The sequence below is a fragment of the Bufo gargarizans genome, chromosome 3 (genome assembly GCF_014858855.1).
Source record: "Bufo gargarizans isolate SCDJY-AF-19 chromosome 3, ASM1485885v1, whole genome shotgun sequence".
Classification (NCBI taxonomy): Eukaryota; Metazoa; Chordata; class Amphibia; order Anura; family Bufonidae; genus Bufo; species Bufo gargarizans.
Genome location: NC_058082.1, coordinates 63,275,481 through 63,301,067, shown reverse-complemented (window position 1 = coordinate 63,301,067; position 25,587 = coordinate 63,275,481). Strand labels below are relative to the sequence as shown.

Here is a 25,587-nt window from a genome sequence, read left to right as displayed (position 1 = left end):
ACTTTACTGTACACAGCTTCAGGCAATGCACAATGTTACAAGAAATGATAAAAGACAAGATACAACTACATTATCCGTCATTAGCACTGAAATCTTACTGACAAGCAGAGGAAAGGCATCTGGCAAACATGAGGTTAATGGCTGGTGAGGGGCTTGTATTGATATCGTATTACTGCTTCTCCCGAGGCTATAATGAGCATTATTCTGCAGAAATGCAGTCACTGTCTAAAGACCAGTCATTAACACTTACATGTATGTGTTCACAGAAGAATAATTAGCTTCACTATGAAAGATTTTGACACATTAGGATCCACAGCTTTAAATTTGTATTTTATTATTTAGATATCCATCAATTAGCTAATGTTTTAAGCCAAAGGTATATTTTTTCCCCATCTATATTTAATTTTGATACTTGTAGAGGTCACTTCTCAGCAGTCATCTTATTATCATCCCAGTCAGGATTACAGTGAAAGTTAACAACATTATTACAAAGCTGGAGGTAGATAATATGGCATCCACCATTGACAATGGGCAATGGTCACTGCTTCCTCCTTGCACGGTGACCTCTACACATAACATGGGCATGCCCACTACATTTCCATAAAAGTCAGCTAAGAGCAGCATCTCTGGCAACCAGGGGCGTAACTACCCTAGTGGCAGACCATGCGACTCCTATGGGGCCCAGTCTTAGTTGGGATTATCTCCTCATCTACTGGAGGAGAAAACTTGGTCAGGACTTTACCCTCTCAAGGAACAACTTTTAGCAAATGAGGCAGTGGGAAAATGGTCCACGGGTTGTTGAAAAGGGTTTAGGCGGAAACCCTTCTGTCCTGTGTGGGGGGCCTGGTTTCATCCTTTCTATGGGGCCCTTACTTCTCTATGTACGCCATTGCTGGCAACATAACTTTTCCAATAGTTGGGCATAAAATAAATATACATATAATATATATATAAATATACAATCAGAAAGTTAAAATGTATTAAAAACACATTAAATTGGTGAAAAAGCAGCTAGTAAACCTATAACATATGTGCATCAAAAAAAAAAAAAAAAACAATCAAGGCTCCTGACCGGTTCCATGTGCACTTGGCAGCTGAAGACATCTGTGTTGGTCCCATGGTCATATGTGTCCGCATTGCTGAGAAATATTATGTTTTAATATATGCAAATAATCCTCTAGGAGCAACGGGGGCGTTACCGTTACACCTAGAGGATCTGCTCTTTGCATCTGCCCCGCCTGCTGCACCTGGATTGATAGGACCAGGCTTGATTACGTGTACACTGCCTGGCGCTGTCAAAGTGCAGAGGGCGCGGCAGTTGCACCGAGACCGTAGCCTCTAGGTGTAACGGTAACGCCCCGTTGCTCCTAGAGGCTCATTTGCATATATTTAAACGTCATTTTTCTCAGCAATGCGGACACATATGAACATGGAACCAACACAGACGCCTTCAGCTGCCAAGCGCACATGTAACAGGTCGGCCAGTGTCATAGGTACAAAACTGCTGACAGATGCCCTTTAAGCATTAGTTTTTAAAGGTCTACATCTCGATGCTGCATTTTGAGATTATTAAAAGGGGATGATGATTACATTGTTGTAAGTATGGATGGATTCAAACAGGGGAATAGCTATAGGGGAAGCAGGGAGAGTGGCTGCTTTGGGGCCCGAACTCACAAGGGGCCCACCCAGGAGGAAAACTAAAAGATTTTATTGTCAGTGTTTTATAAAATGACATTATATACAGATACGCTGTAGGAAATGGACGGAGCGGCTTCTGGGTCTCATCTGAGAAAGCGATATTGAATAGCCAGTTCAAAAATTTGCTGTGGGGCCCAGTCATTTCTAGTTACGCCACTGGATTCAAATGTGTTATTATATATTTGCATACAGTTTCTCATTTACTGTACATTTCAAGTTGACTGAAGAAAACATAAGGCGAACATAACCTAAGGGCACGTCCGCACCCGGTGGGTCTGCTATGGATTTTTCCCAGCAGAAAATCTGCAACGGATCTGAAGCTGCAAAAGCCACCTGAAATGGGCTGGTTTTATATGGCGGCATTGCTGTAGAAATGACAGTACGTTTAACCCTCACATTGCAAAGGTTGAAAGCCATGGAAAAAACCTGCAGTGTAAGTTGATGTATAAGCGGATAGAAACCCTGGAGCGAACATCAGTTTTCTGAAATCTTATCCACTTTGTTTATATTGTAAATGCGGAGAATCTGCAGCCGCATCCTCGCCGAACTGTGCATTTCTCCAAATACTGTGAACCTTTTTTCTTGTGTACTCTCCTGACCACCCACCTACTCACTGAAGGATTTTCACATCATAAAATAACGTTTTTTATTGTTTTATGGTCTGTGAGTGGTGGAATAATGTGCGAGACCTCACCTGGAATATGCTGTGATTTTAAAAAACATTATAAAACGTGCAAAACTCTTAGGCCCCTTTCTCACTAGCAAGTTTTGCGCTCTGGTGCAATGCGTGACGTGAACACATAGCACCCGCAATGAATTCCATTGGGACCGTGTACATGAGCATTTTTTTTACGCATCAGTTCTGCATTGCGTGAAAAGCGCAGCATGTTCTATATAGCCCTGGCCCCATAGAAGTAAATGGGGCTTAGGTGAAAAACGCATCGCATCCGGAAGCAAGTGCGGATGCGATGCATTTTTCACAGATGGTTGCTAGAAGATGTTGTTTGTAAACCTTCAGTTTTTTATCACGGGCGCAAAAAACGCATCAAAACGCATTGCACCCGTGCGGAAAAAACTGAACAACTGAACGCAATCGCAGACAAAACTGACTGAACTTGCTTGCAAAATGGTGCGAGTTTCACTGAACGCATCCGGAGCCAATCCGTCACGCTAATACGGCCACGGCGGGGCAACGGCCGTGTGCATGAGCCCTAAATGAGTGATAAATTTCAGCAGCAAGTGATCCACATGTGTAGATGCTGAGCCTTATGGACACTGCTAAAGGAAATGTGTCATCAGAAAATTATCCATTGTTAAAGGGCTTCTGTCGCCCCACTAAACCGTTTTTTTTTTTTTTTTACTTATAATTCCTACACTGCGATTTCTGCATACATAAGCTAAATAATCATTTCGGTTCAGTAGAATTTGTTAAAAACGTAATTTTTTAATATGCAAATTACCTTGCTACCAGCAAGTAGTGCGGCTACTTGCTGGTAGCAGCCGCATCCTCCGATCCTAAAGACGCCCCCTCCGCATGTTGATTGACAGGGCCAGGGAACGGGATCGTTCTCTGCTGGCTCTGTTTGCATTCAAAACCTTGCGCCTGCGCCGTACCTGCCTTCAGTCGGCGCAGGCGCACTGAGAGGCGGCCGCTCGCTCCATCCTCAATGCGCCTGCGCCGGGTGTAGATGTGACGTCATCGGAGCAGGCGCATTGAGGATGGAGCGGCCGAGCAAGCGCCCACCTCTCAGTGCGCCTGCGCCGATTGAAGACAGGTACAGCACAGGCGCAAGGTTTTGAATGCAAACAGAGCCAGCAGAGAACGATCCCGTTCCCTGGCCCTGTCAATCAACATGCGGAGCGGGCGTCTTTAAGATCGGAGGATGCGGCTGCTACCAGCAAGTAGCCGCCCTACTTGCTGGTAGCAAGGTAATTTGTATATTTTAAAATTACGTTTTTAACAAATTCTACTGAACCGAAATGATTATTTAGCTTATGTATGCAGAAATCGCAGTATAGGAATTATAAGTAAACAAAAACAAAAACAAACGGTTTAGTGGGGCGACAGAAGCCCTTTAAAAGCACATTTTTATGTTAAACAAGTTTTTAAAGAATTTTTGATGATGGTATTATTATTTTCCATATCAATATCTATATTTAAACATAGACCATAAATTCCTGCAGTTTTGCGCACTGGCCACTATCCTGATTATAGACGCCACTTCTTGGTCTCTACAGATCACTTTAACGCAGTTACCTCCTTATCTGTCTAATCCTGCCTGTAATTATATCACCTCTGCGTAAAGATAAGACTGGATCCACCGTTCACAATAGATGATTGTCAGCGTACCGGTATCTCTTCTTTCCTTGTACAATGACCTCTGCACAGGTCACAGAGCATGCCCAGAAAGCTCTCCCATAAAAGTCACTGAGGTCCTCTCCTGACTATGGACCATGGGGCTGCCGCAAAGTAATTTTTTTTTAATGCTCTCTAAATACAGTTAAGGACAGCTCAGGCAAGGTGGCCTGAATAGAATAAAAACATATGTAATCAGAAAATTTTAACAGATTAGTAAAAAAAGATAGGTCTAACTATCTGGTTTTAACTGGGAGAAAAAAAAATTGGTGACACATTTCCTTTAAGGCATGACCATGTTAAGGTCCATTCACACGCCTTGCATTTAACATGGATTAAGAAGCCGATTCCACATCAAAGTCCACATCAAATCTTATGACAAGGCTGTTCACATGCTAAGAAAAAAATTCCTGGATGGATTTTTGGTTTCATAGCGACTTACTTCCATGGGATGATGTTTTAATACATATACAAGTGGGCCTCTAGGAGCAACGGGGGCGTTGCCATTACACCTAGAGGCTCTGCTATCTCTGCAACTGCTGTGTCCTCTGCACTTTTAATGACTGGGCCAGGCAGTGTCATCATGCTTGACCCGGTCAATCAAAGTGGAGAGGGAGCGGCAGTTGAGAGCAGACCCTCTAGGTGTAATGACAAAGCCCCCGTTGCTCCTAGAGGCTCATTTGCATATATCAAAACATCATTTTTCTCAGCAATGCTGGCACATATGAACATGGGACCAACACCGATGCCTTCAGCTGCCAAGCGCACATGTAACAGGTCAGCCGGTGTCATAGGTACAAATCTACTGGCAGATGCCCTTTGAGTTATGACAAGGCCTGCTCATTATAAATGAAGCACATCATGGATATCAAGATCAGCATTGAAAATACCAGTCTTGATAAATGACTCCCTATATTTAATACCGACATGTGAACAAATCATCCAGGATAGGATCTATAAACACAGAAACGGCGAGGTCCATGACTTCTCTATTAAGTGTCCTGAATCAACAGAGGAAGGTATCACCGAAACGCGCGTCGGGGTGTGCGACTTTCTGACGTGTATGCTGACTATGAGTAGGTTGCACATGGAATCCGTTTGCATTTATAAATGTTACTGCGCAGAGTTTTTTTTTACTATTTCCTTTTGCCTGTGTCTCCATTTTACTTATTCATGGGCATTTGCCAATGTTGAGACACATATATTTTTATATTTTTGTTATATGACATCTATGATTGTTATATGCCTGGATTCCATATACCATTTATTGGATGTCATTTGTTCTACTACTGCACTTTTCCTGTTGATGCGATTCATCTTTTCAACATTTCTAGGTGTTTTTTGTGTTAATAAAATACTATACATTTTTTATATGCTTGGGCTATAGCGACTCATTTGTTTTTCTATAGGTTTACATGTTAAGGGCCCATTCAGACGGCCGTAGTGCCTTGCGGATTAGCAAAACACGGATACCAACTGTGTGCGTTCCACAATTTGCGGACGGCACATGGCCGCAACCATAATAGAAAATGCCTATTCTTGTCCGCGATGGCAAAAATAGGACAAGCTCTATCTTTTCCGTGGTGCCGTGGAACAGAACCACGGATGCGGCCAGCACACGGTGTGTTGTCCGCATCTTTTGCGGCTCCATTGCGTTCTGTTCGGAACGGATGCAGACTCATTCATATGGCCGTCTGAATGAGCCCTAAGTGTCATGGACCTGACGGCTCTCCTGACATGTCTCTTCCAAATAATTGCATTCCTCATGAAACAATAATTCTGGAACATCTTTCCTTATACACTTTACATCGTACTGTTCCTCTGTTATTCCTCCAGAATAGTTATGACTGAATTTCCCACAGTCGGCAGTGGTTGGACAGTGTCAGAGTGTATAACTGGTAACACCCAGTCCATTTATTCACAATTTTCAGGATAGCAGAGGAACCGCACAACGCAGATCTATGAGAAGAGATTATCCAGAGCTGTGATATCACAATGAACACAACTACTTATACAATGGACATGTACGGAGAGCTGACGACCCATCTTAACACTTAGGCTCTGCACTAGCGATCCACATTTACAAAATTTGGCTCATAATGGTGCAAAAATGTCACCATCTTTGTAAAAAATTGTGCCACAAGCACTATACACTAATTGGTGACCCAAGACACACAACACCCCCTAAAACATACAAGATATACAAACTTCATACATGCCACTCGCGTCTATGTCATGCAGATATTCACATATTTACTAGAAATAGATAGAATGAACATCTCCATGGCCTAGATGCGGTAAACACTGGAGTCAACAGATGGTCTGATAGATCTGCAAGTGCTTATCTTCTTATTCCTTTAACAGAAAAAAATAGGTCTTTAGTTTTACAACATAGTTGTTCTATAATGTTTTTCAGGTCTCAGAAGAAAACAACGGAAGAGTCATGGCGCTCAGTGGCGCTTTTAAAGCGGTCACCAAAACCCCTGGGCTTGTAATTTGGAGAATTGAGGTAGGTGTGGACATTATATCCCCAAATAGTCATTCATGAGAGTTCTCTAGAAGTATCAAGGGATAATTTGCAAAATGAAATAATAATGTAAATAAAAAAAGTTTAAAAAGTCTTAAAATAAAAAAAACACTAAAGTCACTAAAACGCCCCACAGAGTGCAATAGTAGTTAATTTTTTTTTTTGATTGCTGCATTTGTAATGACCTGTACAGTAAAGTTTAATGGGGTTTTCTGAGATTATGTAACAGATGACCTATTTACTCAATAGGTCATCAGTAGAGATGAGCGAATCGACTTCGGATGTTTCATTCGTATAAAACTTCATTCTAATACCTTACGGAGCCCCTTAGAATGTATTGGCTCCGATGAGCCGAAGTTATTACTTTGCGAAGTCTCACTAGACTTTGCATAATAACTTCAGATATTAATTTATTATGTTAAAAAATCATTTCCCAAACTCGGGTTTAGTTCCAAGGTACCACTTCAGGATCCTCCATTTTCCGCCAAACCGCGGAAATTAAACCGTCAGGTGCCGCACCTGAGGGGTTAATTGCTGCGGTTCGGCGGATCGTATGCCCTGTTATTGAGGCCGGGTATGGGATACTGCCGCCGGCACCTGCTGCCTCCTATACTTGAATTAATGTGTTAATTACATTCATTGGTGGTGCAGTGTGCCCCCCCCCCCCAGAATTATAAATTATAACCATTGATGGTGAAGTGCCCCCCTCAAGTATTAGTATCATTGTTGGCAGTGGCCACAGGGTCCCCCCTCTTCATTGGTGGCAGTTCCGATCGGAGCCCCAGCAGTGTAATCCTATTGAAGCCCTGGCTGCCATGGTGATCTCCCTGCTGCTGTGTGTACTATGCACAGGGCAGCAGGGAGAGTGTGAAGTCCTATTCACCCTAATAGAGCTCTAATAAGGTGAATAGAACAAGGGTTCCAGCCCCTAGTAAATAAAAATGAAAAAAAAAAAAGTTAAAAAAACACTGAAAAATAAAAGTTGAAAATCGCTCCCTTTCCCAATTTTATATATAAAATTTACAAACAATAAAAAATTCACATTTTACATATCAATATGCCCTAAAAGTGTGAACTATTAAAATATTCTAAAATATTTCCTATGCGGTGAATGCTGTCACAGAAAAAAAAAATCACAACTGCGTGATGTATAGCTTGTGGCTCCTGGTAGTCATACGTTTTTTTTTCTGGCTCTTTGTGTCCGTAAGGTTGGCCACCCCTGTGTCATCCACAACTTTTTAGGGCAATTGGAGCACTTTTGATTCAGGTTGCATTTATTCTGTCCCCCACTTGCATACCCAATTTGACTTAATCAAATCCAAATCAAATTTCAAATGGCTACATTAATAGAGAAATAATGGCTCTTAGGATGAGAAAAATGTGAATGCGAAAAAAAGACTTGGTGCCTTGAATCTGTATCTTTATGCCTTCAGTGCATCTTCTGGGCTGCAGAATAGATACTTAGAACAATGTTCTGTTTCGATGCTGAGTCACGGCTTTCTTCTTTGTGACAGATTAATGTGCCAACTTGGCGCAGGGTGACAAATGAGATGTGACACTGTGCCAGTACTACTGTGTTTGCACTGCAGTCAGCGGCACAAACCTGGATGGCTTCAGAAACTGGACTTGGCATATTAGGACATTTCTTTATTAAATGATAACTTGCCATTGTATGAAGAACAATTGACACCCATTAACCTCTATGACACAAAGGGAATCTGTCACCACTTTTATGCTGCTAAGTCCTAACAGCTCCAGCGCATGTTGATGAGTCCTGAATATTTATGAGCTCTCCTCACCCACCCGCCACTGATTGACAGCTTGTTTCCACCTGAAATCAGTAGCAGGTAAACGAGGAGAGGCGGATGCTCATAAATATCAGGACTCATCTGCATGCATTGGAGCTGTTCAATCCAAGATTTTAGCAAAATGGTTAAAAAATGAAGTCAATTAAAGAAAGTGACCAGCATTTTGCTAAGGAGATCTGTCACCAGTTTATGCTTCCCTTAGTGAGGACACCATAACAATGGTGACAGGTTCTCTATAAGTATAGAGCAGTGAACCAGGTTCCCTACTCAACGGCGGACACGCATCGTCACAACACATGTTTACATATACATACGCCATACATTTGCAACACACATAAACATAAATACACCATATATACAATGCACACAATCCACCCAACTTTTAAAAAGCCTAAGGAGCTAAACTATGGAATGGAAGCGCTCACCTCCAGCTGCTGCTGTAATTTTAACAACCGGATCTGGAGAACCTGAGGGAACAATCAAATGAATTTCACAGAGAAGCCATAGAGTCTATCATATTTCCATACTGGATAGTTTTCAGTGGATGACTATCTTGGCTGACTTCCCCATAAAAACTTGACCAAACATGCATGCTTATTAGGGATAGGGAAGTAGGCCACTAAAAGGAACACCAACTGCTGGAACAAAATATCAAGCATATTTAAGTTCAGCATGTCTGATCTTTCTTTACCTAATTGGGTCAACAGAATAGTCCCTATACCCATTGACCAATCCCTCCAAAGTTGGGCCAACTTTAATCCAATGTGTAGAGCACATCTGTTCTAGAGCATCTTACAGTAGAAGTTGTGTTACAGACAAGATCTATCCACTCAGCCTTCTTAATTTTATATTGGAAAATATCTAACAATGTTTATACTTATGATAATTATAAAGTTTTCACAAAATAGACCAGAACTACCTGCTGTCTGAAGGCTAAGAAATAGTAGATTTCATAAATCACACAGGAAGCTGTATACATCATATAAAGCAGCTTAAAGGAGTTTTCCAAGATTTTGCAAGTGGTGGTATATTCTCAGGATTGGTGGAGGTCCGACACTCTGCACTTCTGCTGATCAGCTGCAGTAGCTCAAGATCCAGAAGTCAGTGCCAGAACTACACAGCTCAGTCTATTGTGTGGTGGACGGATCCGATTACCGCAGAGCTGCTCTCATTGAAGTGAACATGAGCAGTGGTGTATTTACCATCTCTGTCCACTACACAGTGGACAAAGTTGTGTGGACTTCCAGTGCTGGAGCTACTCTGAAACACCTGATTAGCGGGAGTGCAGAGGTCGCATCTTCACCAACCAGATATTAATGGCTTATCCTGATGGTAGGCCATCTACTGCAAGCCCAGGAGGAGCGAAGAATGGGAGTTGTAGTGGCTCTGGCAGCAACAGTTGCTCTCACAAATCACAATGGCATTCTTCGCACCAATCCTCCCTAGGGTTGAGCAGTGACAGGATGGCGCAACCTTTCTTCCCTCAGGACACACCCTGATGTTGGGGTCCCTGTCTGATGGTAGTTGGGGTGCCCTTGATGTTATGCGTTTGTAAAGGTGCAAGTCAGAAGATTAGGTGCTGGTAACAGCCAGAGCTACTACCACTCCCTTTCTCCGCTCCCTCTCCTCCCAGGCCACTGCACTTATTCACAGAAGCCAATCTGGAGACACAGAGCTATAGTGTAGAAACATAATGGTGGAACAGAACCTCAGCCTGAGCTGCTGATGAGACAGAGGATACGTTCCATGTTACTTGAGACTTCCTATGCCGAGCATTTCAACTGCAATGCCTCACATACCGCAACTGTGCCATAATGGAGCATAGCTAAAAAGCTGCCAGCTAACCAGCATTCATAGCCGGTAGACATCACTTATGATGCAGTAACTTGAATATAGTTTTTAGACTTCAACTGGAATTCCACTTTAAAATTCAATGGGCCGGATTTATCATTAGCTCAGGTCAGAATAATGGAGTGAAAAAGTCCCCCAAAAAGTCCCAAACGCTAAAACTGCGCATAAATTTGCGACTTTTTTCTGCTCTGCACTATGCTCGCCAGTTTTCTATAAGTGGGCGTGTTTTCTTAAGTAAATGAATCTCTAGACAGATTTACTATTGGGACTATTTAAAAAGTCTAAAAAAAAGTCGCTATTTCACTCCAGTGAGGACCATGCTTATCTTATGAGGCTTTTTAATAGAACATGCGACTTTTTCATAAAAATGTGCGACTTTTTCATAAAGATGTGCGACTTTTGTAAAGCTGCTTACTGACGGATAAACTGCTACTGTCGAACCCCATTTATTATAGTCTTAAAGGGCCGATCATAAATCTGACTTGGCTAAAACTGACTTTAGCCATATGTGAAAGTGGAGTGAGCTGTCAGAGTCATGATAAATCTGGCCCAGTGTCTTGGTTTGAGCCAAAATGTGCAACTTTTCCTCCTTTCCAACACTTTCTCCACCTAATGAAAAGTGGGTGAAGTTTAGGCAGGAGGGAGTGGCCCATGGGCAGGACCTCTGTGGTCCAACATTAACAGTACGTTAGTACACCTGAATTCTACTCCAGCTCCTGGCTTGTGTAGATTTCAGTTCTCGGGCACTGGTGGCCTGAAATGTCTAACCATTATTAAGAGGCATGTACCTCTTAATAACTGTGGTGCATCCCATTCAGTGCCATTGAGGTAGACCATCCAGCTGTTTCGAGAACCTTCAAAAGGTGATCGAGTCCCAGTTTTTCTCATCTTGTTTGCTATTGGTTGATGAGAACCTGATAATTTTAAGGGTGTAGAGGGGGGAAATCTTGTGGTGAGGGACCCCCACTCTTCTATGTTTGTCACATCAGTAATAAACAATAAGAAATTGAATCGTAACATAGTCTAGCGCTTAGCTTTACTAAAATGTACCCCGTTATAGGGGTATTCCATTTATATTAAGTTATCCCCTATCCACAGGATAGGAGATAACGATTAGATTGGTGGGGATCCTACCCACTGATCACAAGAATGAAGGCCCCATACCCAGTGGAGTTCCCCAAAATGAATGGAGTGGCCAATCGTACAAGCACTTGGTGCAATGAGGACTTCACCATTGTTCTTGTTGCCCCCAAGCTCCGTTTCTTTCTACGGTCAGCTCCTCCATCGCCGCTTTGCCACTGCTTGGTCCTGTCAATCATAGCAGCTAGGGAGGGGCTGGCCACAAAAAGGAGTTGAGCTTGGGTGCAACAAGAGCAATGGTGATGCCCTCATTGAACCAAAGGGCATAATTTTCATATTAGGAATGATCAACAAGAGAAAAACAGCATTTTAATCAGTTGAACCCCAACTATGATAACAGTGGGATAGAAAAGTCGCTGGTGACAGAGTCCCTTTAAATATGCTGTACATGTCACAAAAATAGCGCAAAGGTGACTGATAGTGAGATCTTGATTTTATTTAATCTTGACTCTTTTTCTGCTTCTTTAGAAAATGGATCTTATGCTGGTGCCACAGAAAGCCCATGGAAACTTTTATGAAGGAGACTGTTACCTCCTGCTGTCTGTAAGTGTCTCCGTAATAGGGACATCCTGCCTATAAACTGGACCTTGTCCTTCATCAGACACAATATGCTGAGTAGCTAAAGGAAGTAAAAACAATATAATCAATAGGTAAACAGAATAGGATGTCAGTATGAACAACTGGCGAGCATGAAGGTAAGCAAACAGAAGATGCTGCCAGCAAAGCTTTTACCCAGGGCACAAAATCCCGTAAATGCAAGGCTGAAACTGAATACTCAGAGCTTTCTTCTACTCCGACGTCCTGTCTACCTACTTACAAAATGATTCATGAATAATGAATAATGTGAACTCTGAGACCACGCGTGGAACTGTCATTGATTGTTCTTCTTCAAATTCCAGACAAGAAAATCTGGCAGCTCCTTGTTCTATGATATCCACTACTGGATTGGAAAGGACTCGTCTCAAGATGAGCAGGGCTCGGCAGCCATATATACCATTCAACTTGATGATTTTTTGGGTGGTAGCCCGGTCCAGCATCGGGAGGTCCAAGGACATGAATCAGAATCATTCAAGGGATACTTTAAGCAGGGGATCATGTGAGTAATGACGGAAGTGAACATTGATGCACTGGCTGAATCTTGGTCCTATGTTAGGGTACGCAGACATAAGCAACAGAGCTGCAGGGTTTAAAGGGGTTGTCTGAACCCAGACATACCCTTCTTTTCACCCAGGCAGCCCCCCTGAGGCTAGCATTGGAGCAGGGAAAGGTCTCTTTTGTTTTCAATAACACACTGCGGGGCAGAAACTTCCCCCCGGCATTGTGTTCGGTGATGTCACCCGCTCTGATGGGCGGGCTTTAGCGATGCCCTAGCTGTTTTACTGGCTAGGGCAGCGCTAAATGCCGCCCATCAGTGCCGGTGACGTCACCGGGCTTCCTGGCAGCCCCATGGAGAGCCTCGGTATGTCACCGGATCTCCAAAAACTGCCTTTGCCCTGCGCGATTTAGCGCAGGGCAAAGGAGAACATCGGAGCATGAACTGCTCCGATGCTCAAGTCAGGGGGGCTGCCGGGGGGAAAATGGAGGTATGTCCGGGTTCAGCTCTGAACCCAGACAACCCCTTTAACTTTATTTACTTATATTAGTTTATTCCATTCGAATAATATTTTCTATGCTTTTATTTTGTATATTTACTATGTCATTACTTACCGTAGCTGTTCACTTGTATGATCTCAGCAATGATCACCATCACTCTCTCACTTTATTGTCTAAAGAGGACCGGTTACCACTCCTGACATGTCTGTTTTAGTAACTACATGCATTCCCCATGTAATAACAATTCTGGAGCTTCTATTCTTATGGCTCTATGTTGTGCTATTCCTTTAGTATTCGTGCTAGAAGTTAAGAATGAATTACTAGCAATTTGCAATGAAGATCCAGATGGATGTTACCAGTTGGGGGTGTGTCCCTGCACAGTCTGCCACTATCCAATCAGTGACGCCAGTGTCAGACTGTGCAGGGACAGACCTCTACCTGGTAACACCAATCTAGACCATCATTACAAACTGCTAGTAATTCATTCATAACTTCTAACATGAATAATAAATGAATGGCACAACATAGAGCCATAAGAATAAATGCTCCATAAGTTAACATAGTAACATAGTTTGTAAGGATGAAAAAAGACATCTGTCCATCCAGTTCAGCCTGTTGATCCAGAGGAAGAAAAAAACAACAACCCTGTGAGGTAGAAGCCAGTTTCCCTAATTTTAGTGGAAAAAATTCCTTTCCGACTCCAATCAGGCAATCAGAATAACTCCTTGGATCAACGACCCCTCTCTAGTAGCTATAGCCTGTAATATTATTACGCTCCAGGAATACATCCAGGCCCCTCTTGGACTCTTTTAGTGAATTCATCATCACCACCTCTTCAGGCAGAGAGTTCCGTAGTCTCCCTGCTCTTACCGTAAAGAATCCTAGTTACTAAAACCGACATGTCAGGAGAGGTAACAGGTCTTCTTCAGAGACAATTAAAGACTTCTGCTTTTTAAGGGTCCATTTACACGTCCGTGTTTTGCGGATCTGCAAAACACGGACACTCGCAATGTGCATTCCGCAATTTGCGGACCACACATCGCTGGCACTATAATAGAAAATGCCTAATCTTGTCCGCAATTGCGGACAAGAATAGGACATGTGTTATTTTTTTGAGGAAATGGAAGCACGGATGCAGAAGTGCGGATCCGCAAGTGCGGATGCGGATCCGCAAATGCGGATGCGGACAGCACATTCCGGGCCCTATTGAAAATGAATGGGTCTGCACCCGTTCCGCAAAATTGCGGAACAGATGCGGACCCATTTTACAGACGTGTGAATGGACCCTTAGACACTGACATCCCTGTGATATGCCATCATTTTGTGATCAGCGTGGATCCAATTGCCAGGACCTCCATGGATCATAAGAATAAAGAAGCCCCAACAAAGTCCTATGAGAGTGAAAGAATCAAACAATCTTCTGCTTACCTAAAATTCTACTCTATTATTTAACCTATGGCTATAATTCAATTAAAGGATCCAAATATATACATTTTACCACGGTGGCATCTGTGTGTTTGGTTAAGAAGCAGTTCTAGGAAATGTTCCTATAGAAGCCTTTTTGGAAAACCACGTTCGTGGTCATGCAGCCATGAGCTGTTATTATTTTTTTTAGATGAGGTTTTCTGTGCAGCAGTTCTACCCCATTACTATGGTTTTACTTTGATCACCCACACCACAACTACAGTATCACATCATAAAATCCCTATAACAAATATTTTAGTCTGAGGTGCAGTTTTTGATGTAGTTTTTAAACCAAAGCCAGAAGTTGATCCAACAGAAAAGAGACATATATAGTCCTGCCTTTTTATTTCCCATTCTGCTATATGGTTTTTGCATGCGGTTTTCAACACTGCAGTTTTTCCTATTAAAGGGTTATCCCACAAATTTAACCCTTTTTACTGTATGTCTGGAGGTGTTTCCTCCGTTTCTGTGGGTGGTCAGCAACTTGTCACATGAGACAATCAAGCACCTGCATCTCCCAGAACTGAACTGCAGTTAGCTCTAGTTAGAGGGGTTGTCTCACTTCAGTAAGTGGCATTTATCATGTAGAGAAAGTTAATACAAGCCACTTTCCACATTTCCATGGTTACAGACCACGCTGCAATCCTTCAGTGGTGGTCGTGCTTGCACATTATAGGAAACAACACTAGCCGATGTGCGCTCCCATGGTCCCGGCCACCAGAGAGGCTGATGTTTTTTCCTATAGTGTGCAAGCACGACCACCACTGATGGATTGCCGGGTGGTCTGTAGCCATGGAAATGAGCAGTGTATAATGTGATGGAAAAATGAATCCAGCCAGCAAAGGAAGCAATGTGGATAATACCAATACAGTAGTGTCTTGTATTACATTTCTCTACATGATAAATACAATTTACTAAAGTGAGACAACCCATTTAACTCCTTCCTCTTCTGCATAGAACATAATCCAGTACATAAAGCCTCATAAAGACATCACCCCCCCCCCCCCCCCCCCCATTCCTCCACACACACACAAGTTACTTCTCCACTGTATAGAGAGATATAGCCATGTATTTCTATGAATTTAGATGTAGGAATGAATGAATGAATGAATGTGTCTAGGGTGCTTTACCTGCTTCTTTATATGAGATCACTACATTAGTGCTGAGGGGACAGAGCAGGGAAGTTACTGAACATGTTAATCAACCACTGAATGCAGAAGGTAGACCAGAAGGATAAACCACGGGGCGCTACCAGAGAGGAAAATATAATGCACATACAAAAAAAACCTGAACAATATTTTTATTGCATGTACAATATATTTGGATAGTCGTCAGACCCTTTCACTTTTTCAAAAAATTTTATGTTGCGGCCTTGTGGTAACTTTTTAAAAAAAATCCACTTTTCCTCCATCATTCTGCACTCAATACCCCATAATGAGAAAGTTTCTCCAAACATGCCGCTTAAAATTGAGGCCAAAAAGTTTGATCTTGGTTTCATCATATCAGCAATACTTGTTTCTCACAGTCTGAGAGTTCTTTAGGTGCTTTTGTGAAAACTGTAGGTGGGCTTTCATGTGTCTTTTACTGAAGAGAGACTTGTTCCTGGCCACTTTGCCATAAAGCTCAGATTGGTTGAGTGTTGCAGTGATGGTTGACCTCCTGGAAATTTCTCCCATCTGCACATAAGATCTTTGGAGCTCAGACAGAGCGATCATTGGGTTCTTGGTCACCTCTCTTACCAAGGCTCTTCTCCCCCGATTACATAGTTTGGTGGGGCAATCAGCTCTTGGAAGAGTCCTGTTTGTTTTAAACTTCTTCCATTTAAGAATTATGGAGGCCACTGTGCTCTTGGGAACTTTCAGTGCAGCAGAATTCTTTTGTACCCTTCTCGAGATCTGTGCCTCGTGGCTTGTTTTTTGGTCTGATATGCATTGTCAGCTAATGTACACAAGGGGTGTCTTTCCAATTCATTACCAATCAGCTGAATTTACCACAGGTGGACTCCAACCAAGGTGTATAAACATCTCAAAGATAATCAAGTAAAATGGGATGCCCCCAAAGCTAAATTTTAAGTTTTATAGCAAAGGGTCTGAATACTTATATCTATGAAAAATTTTAGTATTTCCCTTTTAAAAAATTAGGAAAGATGTCTAAAATTGTGTTTTCACTTTCTCATAATGGGGTAGTGAGTGCAGATTGATGGGGGAAAACTTTTTTTTTTATTTTAGCACAAGGCTGCAACATACGGTAACAAAATATTAAAAAAGTCAAAGGGTCTAAAAACTTTCAAAATTCATTAAATATTGCAGTAATACTTAATTTGCAATGTCCTGTTCATTGCATAGTAATACGATTTGTGTGATAACCCCTTTACAGTAACCTGGGATAATTTTCAGAAAAATCACAACAAATAAATCATTTTGTAGCCTGTAAAACCCTTAAAACCATACATTTCTGGCTGTTGCTGATGTTTTCTAATTGCTGAAAAATGCAACTTGAAAGTCACCCCAAAGTCTGAACTTAGTCTAAGGCTTTTAACTCATGGATCAGCCACCAAAGGATTACAGGCACGTTGCCATATTCTATTAACCCCTTAAGGACCAGGCTCATTTTCACCTTAAGGACCAGGCCATTTTTTGCAAATCTGACCAGTGTCACTTTAAGTGCTGATAACTTTAAAACGCTTTTACTTATACAGGCCATTCTGAGATTGTTTTTTCGTCACTTATTGTACTTCATGACACTGGTAAAATAAAGTCAAAAAAATTAATTTTTTTGCATAATAAAATACCTAATTTACCAAAAATTTGGAAAAATTAGCAAATTTCAAAGTTTCAGTTTCTCTACTTCTGTAATACATAGTAATACCCCCAAAAATTGTGATGACTTAACATTCCCCATATGTCTACTTCATGTTTGAATTATTTTGGGAATGATATTTTATTTTTTGGGGATGTTACAAGGCTTAGAAGTTTAGAAGCAAATCTTGAAATTTTTCAGAAATTTACAAAAACCCAATTTTTAGGGACCACTACAGCTCTGAAGTCACTTTGCGAGGCTTACATAATAGAAACCGCCCAAAAATGACCCCATTCTATAAACTACACCCCTCAAGGTATTCAAAACTGATTTTACAAACTCTGTTAACCCTTTAGGTGTTGCACAAGAGTTATTGGCAAATGGGGATGAAATTTGAGAATTTCATTTTTTTGCCTAATTTTCAATTTTAACCCATTTTTTCCACTAACAAAGCAAGGGTTAACAGCCAAACAAGACTGTATCTTTATTGCCCTGACTCTGCCGTTTACAGAAACACCCCATATGTGGCCGTAAACTACTGTACGGCCACACAGCGGGGCGTAGAGTGAAAGGTGCGCCGGATGGTTTTTGGAAGCCAGATTTTGCTGGACAGTTTTTTTGACACCATGTCCCATTTGAAGCCCCCTGATGCACCCCTAGAGTAGAAACTCCATAAAAGTGACCCCATCTAAGAAACTACACCCCTCAAGGTATTCAAAACTGATTTTACAAACTTCGTTAACCCTTTAGGTGTTGCACAAGAGTTATTGGCAAATGGGGATGAAATTTGAGAATTTCATTTTTTTGCCTATTTTTCAATTTTAACCCATTTTTTCCATTAACAAAGCAAGGGTTAACAGCCAAACAAGACTGTATCTTTATTGCCCTGACTCTGCCGTTTACAGAAACACCCCATATGTGGCCGTAAACTACTGTACGGCCACACAGCGGGGCGTAGAGTGAAAGGTACGCTGTATGGTTTTTGGAAGCCAGATTTTGCTGGACAGTTTTTTTGACACCATGTCCCATTTGAAGCCCCCTGATGCACCCCTAGAGTAGAAACTCCATAAAAGTGACCCCATCTAAGAAACTACACCCCTCGAGGTATTCAAAACTGATTTTACAAACTTTGTTAACCCTTTAGGTGTTGCACAAGATTTAATGGAAAATAGAGATACAATTTCAAAATTTCACTTTTTTGGCAGATTTTCCATTTTAATATTTTTTTTCCAGTTACAAAGCAAGGGTTAACAGCCAAACAAAACTCATTATTTATTGCCCTGATTCTGTAGTTTACAGAAACACCTCATATGTGGCTGTAGACCGCTGTACGGGCACACGGCAGGGCGCAGAAGGAAAGGAATGCCATACGGTTTTTGGAAGGCAGATTTTGCTGGACTGGTTTTTTGACACCATGTCCCATTTGAAGCCCCCTGATGCACCCCTAGAGTAGAAACTCCATAAAAGTTACCCCATCTAAGAAACTACACCCCTCGAGGTATTCAAAACTGATTTTACAAACTTTGTTAACCCTTTAGGTGTTGCACAAGATTTAATGGAAAATAGAGATACAATTTCAAAATTTCACTTTTTTGGCAGATTTTCCATTTTTATATTTTTTTTCCAGTTACAAAGCAAGGGTTAACAGCCAAACAAAACTCATTATTTATGGCCCTGATTCTGTAGTTTACAGAAACACCTCATATGTGGCTGTAGACCGCTGTACGGGCACACGGCAGGGCGCAGAAGGAAAGGAATGCCATACGGTTTTTGGAAGGCAGATTTTGCTGGACTGGTTTTTTGACACCATGTCCCATTTGAAGCCCCCTGATGCACCCCTAGAGTAGAAACTCCATAAAAGTTACCCCATCTAAGAAACTACACCCCTCAAGGTATTCAAACTGATTTTACAAACTTTGTTAACCCTTTAGGTGTTGCACAAGATTTAATGGAAAATAGAGATACAATTTCAAAATTTCACATTTTTGGCAGATTTTCCATTTTAATATTTTTTTTCCAGTTACAAAGCAAGGGTTAACAGCCAAACAAAACTCATTATTTATGGCCCTGATTCTGTAGTTTACAGAAACACCTCATATGTGGTTGTAGACCGCTGTACGGGCACACGGCAGGGCGCAGAAGGAAAGGAATGCCATACGGTTTTTGGAAGGCAGATTTTGCTGGACTGGTTTTTTTGACACCATGTCCTATTTGAAGCCCCCCTGATGCACCCCTAGAGTAGAAACTCCAAAAAAGTGACCCCATTTTAGAAAGTACGGAATAGGGTGGCAGTATTGTTGGTACTAGTTCAGGGTAGATATGATTTTTGGTTGCTCTATATTACACTTTTTGTGCGGCAAGGTAACAAGAAATAGCTTTTTTGGCACGTTTTTTTTTTTGTTATTTACAACATTCATCTGACAGGTTAGATCACGTGGTAATTTTATAGAGCAGGTTGTCACGGACGCAGCGATACCTAATATGTATACAATTTTTTTTATTTATGTAGGTTTTATACAATAACTTCATTTTTAAAACCAAAAAATTGTTTAGTGTCTCCATAGTTTGAGAGCCATAGTTTTTTCAGTTTTTGGGCGATTATCTTGAGTAGGGTCTAATTTTTTGCGGGATGAGATGACAGTTTGATTGGCACTATTTTGGGGTGCATATGACTTTTTGATCGCTTGCTATTACACTTTTTGTGACGTAAGATGGCAAAAAATTGCTTTTTTTGCACAATTTATTATTTTTATTTTTTATGGTGGTCACCTGAGGGGTTAGGTCATGTGATATTTATATAGAGCCGGTCGATACGGATGCGGCAATACCTAATATGTATACTTTATTTTTATTTATGTAGGTTTTACACAATGATTTTATTTTTGAAACAAAAAAAATGATGTTTTAGTGTTTCCATAGTCTAAGAGCCATAGTTTTTTCAGTTTTTGGGCGATTATCTTGAGTAGGGTCTAATTTTTTACGGGATGAGATGACGGTTTGATTGGTACTATTTTGGCGTACATGCGACTTTTTTGATCACTTTTATTACCTTTTTTGGGAAGTAAGGTGGGCAAAATTTCAATTTTCTCATAGTTTTTATTTTTTTATTTTTATGGCGTTCACTGTGCGGGGAAGGTAACATGACCGTTTTATAGATCAGGTCGTTACGGACGCGGCGATACCTAATATGTGTAGTTTATTTTATTTTTTTTAATTTTTATTCAGTGATAAATGTTTTTTTTTTATCATAACTTTTTTCACTTATTTTTTTTTTTTTTGACCCAGACCCACTTGGTTCTTGAAGATCCAGTGGGTCTGATGTCTGTAAAATACAGTAAAGAACCTATATAGGTATCTGTACTGTATTTTACTTACACTGAACAGATCTATGCTTTCAGCATAGATCTGTTCAGCACCATGGACAGCAGGACGCCTGAGCAGGCGTCCTGTTGCCATGGGAACCTTCCCCGTCTGCTCAGTTATGGTCAGAACTGCGCAGACGGGGAAGGGTAAGGACGGGGCTCTGGGGGGGCTGTCTGGGGGCTCTCTCCCTCTCCCATCGGGGGGCTGCAAAGGCACAGCAGCCCCCCGATCGGAGAGGGAGGGAGCTCCCTTTTACTGTTAACCTTTTCCATACAGCGGTCCGTACGGACCGCTGTATGGAAAGGGTTAAACGGCTGACATCGCATCAACGATGTCAGCCGTTTATACCAGGGTGCCAGCAATGTGCTGGCACCCTGGTATACCCACTGTACACCAACGATTATTCAATGGGAGGCGGGCGGGGGATCGCGATCCCGCCTGCCACACCGCCCGCCTCCCGCAACGCCCCCACCGCCTGCGACACCCCCCCTGCACCACCCGCCGCCATCAAATCATGCAGGGGTGCAGGGGGGGGTGTACTATATTGATTTTAGACACTCTAAAGTTTCTGATCCCCGCGGTCAGGGACCGCGGGGATCAGAAACTGCAAAAAGCGCAGCAAACCGCAGGTCTGAATTGACCTGCGGTTTGCTGCGATCGCCGACACGGGGGGTCACATGACCCCCCCTGGCGTTTTAACAGGATGCCGGCTGAATGATTTCAGCCGGCATCCTGTTCAAATTAACCCCTGCGGCGCCGGAATGCCGATTTTAAAGTCAGGACGTACCGGTACGTCCTTGGTCCTTAAGGACTCGGGAAATAGGGCGTACCGGTACGTCCTATGTCCTTAAGGGGTTAAATAATATTTTACATTACTAACCATAGTTTGGAGTTTTTTTCTTTTTTGCACTTTTTACCATTTACTATAACATCCGCGTATTTTACATTTATATCTCGTTTAGCTATAAGAAAGGAGGAGTAGCATCTGGGATGAAACATGTAGACACCAACACATATGATGTCAAGAGACTGCTTCATGTTAAAGGGAAAAGGAATGTCACTGCTACTGAGGTAAATATCTAAAAGGTATTCTACAGTAGTTTACTGCAATACATTTCATAGATGTTACAATTAGAGATGAGTGAATTTTTAAAAAATCTGATTCGCCGGTTCGCTGAATTTTTCAGGAAAAATTAGGTTCGATCTGAATATATTCGTGGCGAATTACGTTAAAAAAAGGCTATTTCCTGGCTGCTAAGAGCCTTTATAGTGGTGTAGAACACTGTGCCTTGTACCCACTCCTGCTTTTGGCTTCCAAATCATAAGTTAATTCTGATGGGACCATACAGGCCTTACAGCTGCTACACAGACAGGATCCGTTGTGTGTCTCATTTTTCTTTCCTTCTGACAGATCAGAAGAAAGGTCAAATGAATGATGACGTCAGGCCAAAAGGCAAAATAGTGGCCCAGTCATGAAGTGGGAAGGGTGGGAACAGCATGAGAAGTCCAACGAGTGGACCTATCACATAGTGGTGAGGAGTAAGCAGCATGAGGAGACCACAGAGTGGCCCAATGACAGAGTCTGAAGGTAGCGGCAGCATCAGGAGGCCACAGACTGGCACAACGACAAAAGATTGTGGAGTTTGCAGCAGTATGAGGAGGCCACCGAGTGGCACAATGACAAAGTGTGGAGGTGTCAGCAGCATGAGGAGGCCAGAGTAGCACGATGACGAGAGATTGTAGAGGCAGCAGCAGCATGAGGAGGCCACCGAGTGGCACAATAACAGAGTCTGGAGTTGGCAGCAGTATGAGGAGGCCACAGAGTGGCACAATGACCAAGTCTGGAGTTGGCAGCAGTATGAGGATGCCACCGAGTGCTACAATGACAGAGTCTGGAGTTGGCGGCAGCATGAGGAGACCACAGAGTGGCCCAATGACAGAGTGTGGAGTTGGCAGCAGCAGCGGCATCAGGAGGAGGCCACAGAGTGGCACAATGACAGAGTCTGGAGGTGGCGACAACAGCAGCATCAGGAGGATACCACAGAGTGGCAAGGTGACATAGTGTGGAGATGGCAGCAGCAGGATACCACAAAGTGGCAAGGTGACATAGTGTGGAGATGGCAGTAGCAGCATCAGGAGACCACACAGTGGCAAGGTGACATAGTGTGGAGATGGCAGCAGCAGCATCAGGATACCACAGAGTGGCAAGGTGACATAGTATGGAGATGGCAGCAGCATGATACCACAGAGTGGCAAGGCGACATAGTGTGGAGATGGCAGTAGCAGCATCAGGATACCACACAGTGGCAAGGTTACATAGTGTGGAGATGGCAGCAGCATCAGGAGACCACACAGTGGCAAGGTGACATAGTGTTGAGATGGCAGCATCAGGATACCACAGATTGACAAGGTTACATAGTGTGGAAATGGCAGCAGCATTAGGATAGCACAGAGTGGCAAGGTGACATAGTGTAGAGATGGCAGTAGCAGCAGCAGCATCAGAATACCACACAGCGGAAAGGTGACATAGTGTGGAGATGGCAGCAGCATCAGGATACCACAGAGTGACAAGGTTACATAGTGTGGAGATGGCAGCAGCATCAGGATACCACAGAGTGGCAAGGTGGCATAGTGTTGATAAGGCAGCAGCAGCAGAAGGATACCACAGAGTGGCAAGGTTATATAGTGTGGAGATGGTAGCAGCATCAGGAGACCACAGAGTGGCAAGGTGACATAGTGTGGAGATGGCAGCAGCACCATCAGGATACCACAGAGTGGCCCAATGACAGAGTCTGAAGGTGGCGGCAGCATCAGGAGGCCACAGACTGGCACAACGACGAAAGATTTGGGGTTTGCAGCAGTATGAGGAGGCCACAGAGTGGCACAATGACAAAGTGTGGAGGTGTCAGCAGCATGAGGAGGCCAGAGTAGCACGACGACAAGAGATTGTGGAGTTGGCAGCAGTATGAGGAGGCCACCGAGTGCTACAATGACAGAGTCTGGAGTTGGATGCAGCATGAGGAGACCGCAGAGTGGCCCAATGACAGAGTGTGGAGGTGGCAGCAGCAGCATCAGAAGGATACCACAGAGTGGCAAGGTGACATAGTGTGGAGATGGCAGCAGCAGCAGGATACCACAAAGTGGCAATGTGACATAGTGTGGAGATGGCAGTAGCAGCATCAGGATACCACACAGTGGCAAGGTGACATAATGTGGAGATGGCAAGCAGCAGCATCAGGAAACCACACAGTGGCAAGGTGACATAGTGTGGAGATGGCAGCAGCAGCGGCATCAGGATACCACAGAGTGGAAAGGTTACATAGTGTGGAGATGGCAGCAGCATGATACCACAGAGTGACAAGGTGACATAGTGTGGAGATGGCAGCAGCATCAGGATACCACACAGTGGCAAGGTGACATAGTGTGGAGATGGCAGCAGCATCAGGAGACCACACAGTGGCAACTAGACATAGTGTGGAGATGGCAGGAGCAGCATCAGGATACCACATAGTGACAAGGTTACATAGTGTGGAGATGGCAGCAGCATCAGGATACCACAGAGTGGCAAGGTGACATAGTGTAGAGATGGCAGTAGCAGCAGCAGCATCGGGATACCACACAGTGGAAAGGTGACATAGTGTGGAGATGGCAGCAGCATCAGGAGACCACACAGTGGCAAGGTGACATAGTGTGGAGATGGCAGCAGCAGCATCAGAATACCACAGAATGGCAAGGTGACATAGTGTGGATAAGGCAGCAGCAGCAGGAGGATACCACAGAGTGGCAAGTTTATATAGTGTGGAGATGGCAGCAGCAGCGGCATCAGGAGACCACAAAGTGACCCGTGACAGAGTGGGGCGGTGGGTGGCAATCCCAGTACTCGCTGACGAAGGTGGAAGAAAGAAGGAGCACTTGGCATCAGATGTGTGGCATCAGGCGGGTGGAAGCATCAGAGTAGTAGCTTAGGCAGGTAGCCAAAAGAAACCAGTCTCTTTTATCAAAGTGTTGGTGTGGCACCATGGATGATCTAGTCTGATGCATCAGAAATTGGTGGTTCGAAATCCTGGCTGATCCACGCCTGATTCATCTTGACAAAGGTCAGTCTCTCCAGTCTGCTGCTGCTGCTGGTGAGTCGTTTCTTTACTATGCAGGTGAAGAAAGCTGCTCATCAGCGACTGTAGACTCGGGCTGCTGCTGATGGAGCTAGTACTGCTCCTGCCAACCCACTCCTCCCCAACAGCCATGGCAGGGGAATGTGAGCGCAGAGGGCCCCCCTGGTCAGACCTACGAGAAGATGGGCGCTGGTGCAGATAGGCAACAGCCAACTGACGACATAGAATGTCTCTGTAGTAGTTCAGTTTGTCCTCCCTCTCAGTGGGTGTAAAAAAGGCCCCCACTCTGGACTGGTAGCGAGGGTCCAACAAGGTGGAGAGCCAGAAGTCATCCCTCTGCCGAATGGTGGATGACCGAGTTAACCAATCAAGAACCGATGGGTTGCTGGTCAAGACACAACCACTAGATGACACCAGGAGCTCAGGTCTCTCGCTGCGACTCCTTCTGCCACGCCCCCATACTCTGCATACTCTGCCTGCGCCAGAAACTTTTATGCCTCTGCCATTCCTCTGTGCATGGCCTGGCACTTCTCTGTCTGACATACTTTTACCTGAACTAAATAAATTAAAAGCAAATTAAAACACCCCTAAAAGCAACCAAAATATTTTTCTTTTTGTACTGGAATAGGCCACTAAATGCTTTCACCACAAATAAATGCACCAGTGAAGTGCGTATATATTTTTCTTTCTGTACTGAAATAGGCCACTAAACGCTTTCACCACAAATAAATGCACCAGTGAAGTGTGTATATATTTTTCTTTCTGTACTGAAATAGGCCACTAAACACTTTCAACACATATAACTGCAGAAGTGAACTAAGAATATATTTTTCTTTTTGTTCTGAAATCGGACACTAAACTCTTTTAGCAGAAATA

At 43.1% G+C, this 25,587-nt stretch overlaps 1 protein-coding gene across 2 annotated transcripts in view; it reads left to right on the top strand.

Moving 5' to 3' along the window:
• AVIL (advillin) overlaps nt 1–25,587 on the top strand; it is an 80,869-nt gene that overhangs the window by 10,824 nt on the left and 44,458 nt on the right. For both annotated transcript variants that reach the window (XM_044284732.1, XM_044284733.1), the window contains exons 2-5: nt 6,471–6,563; nt 11,849–11,923; nt 12,280–12,476; nt 21,562–21,670. In XM_044284732.1, the coding sequence (XP_044140667.1) occupies nt 6,498–6,563; nt 11,849–11,923; nt 12,280–12,476; nt 21,562–21,670 (447 nt within the window). In that variant the 5' untranslated portion in view covers nt 6,471–6,497. The remainder of the gene's footprint in view (nt 1–6,470; nt 6,564–11,848; nt 11,924–12,279; nt 12,477–21,561; nt 21,671–25,587) is intronic.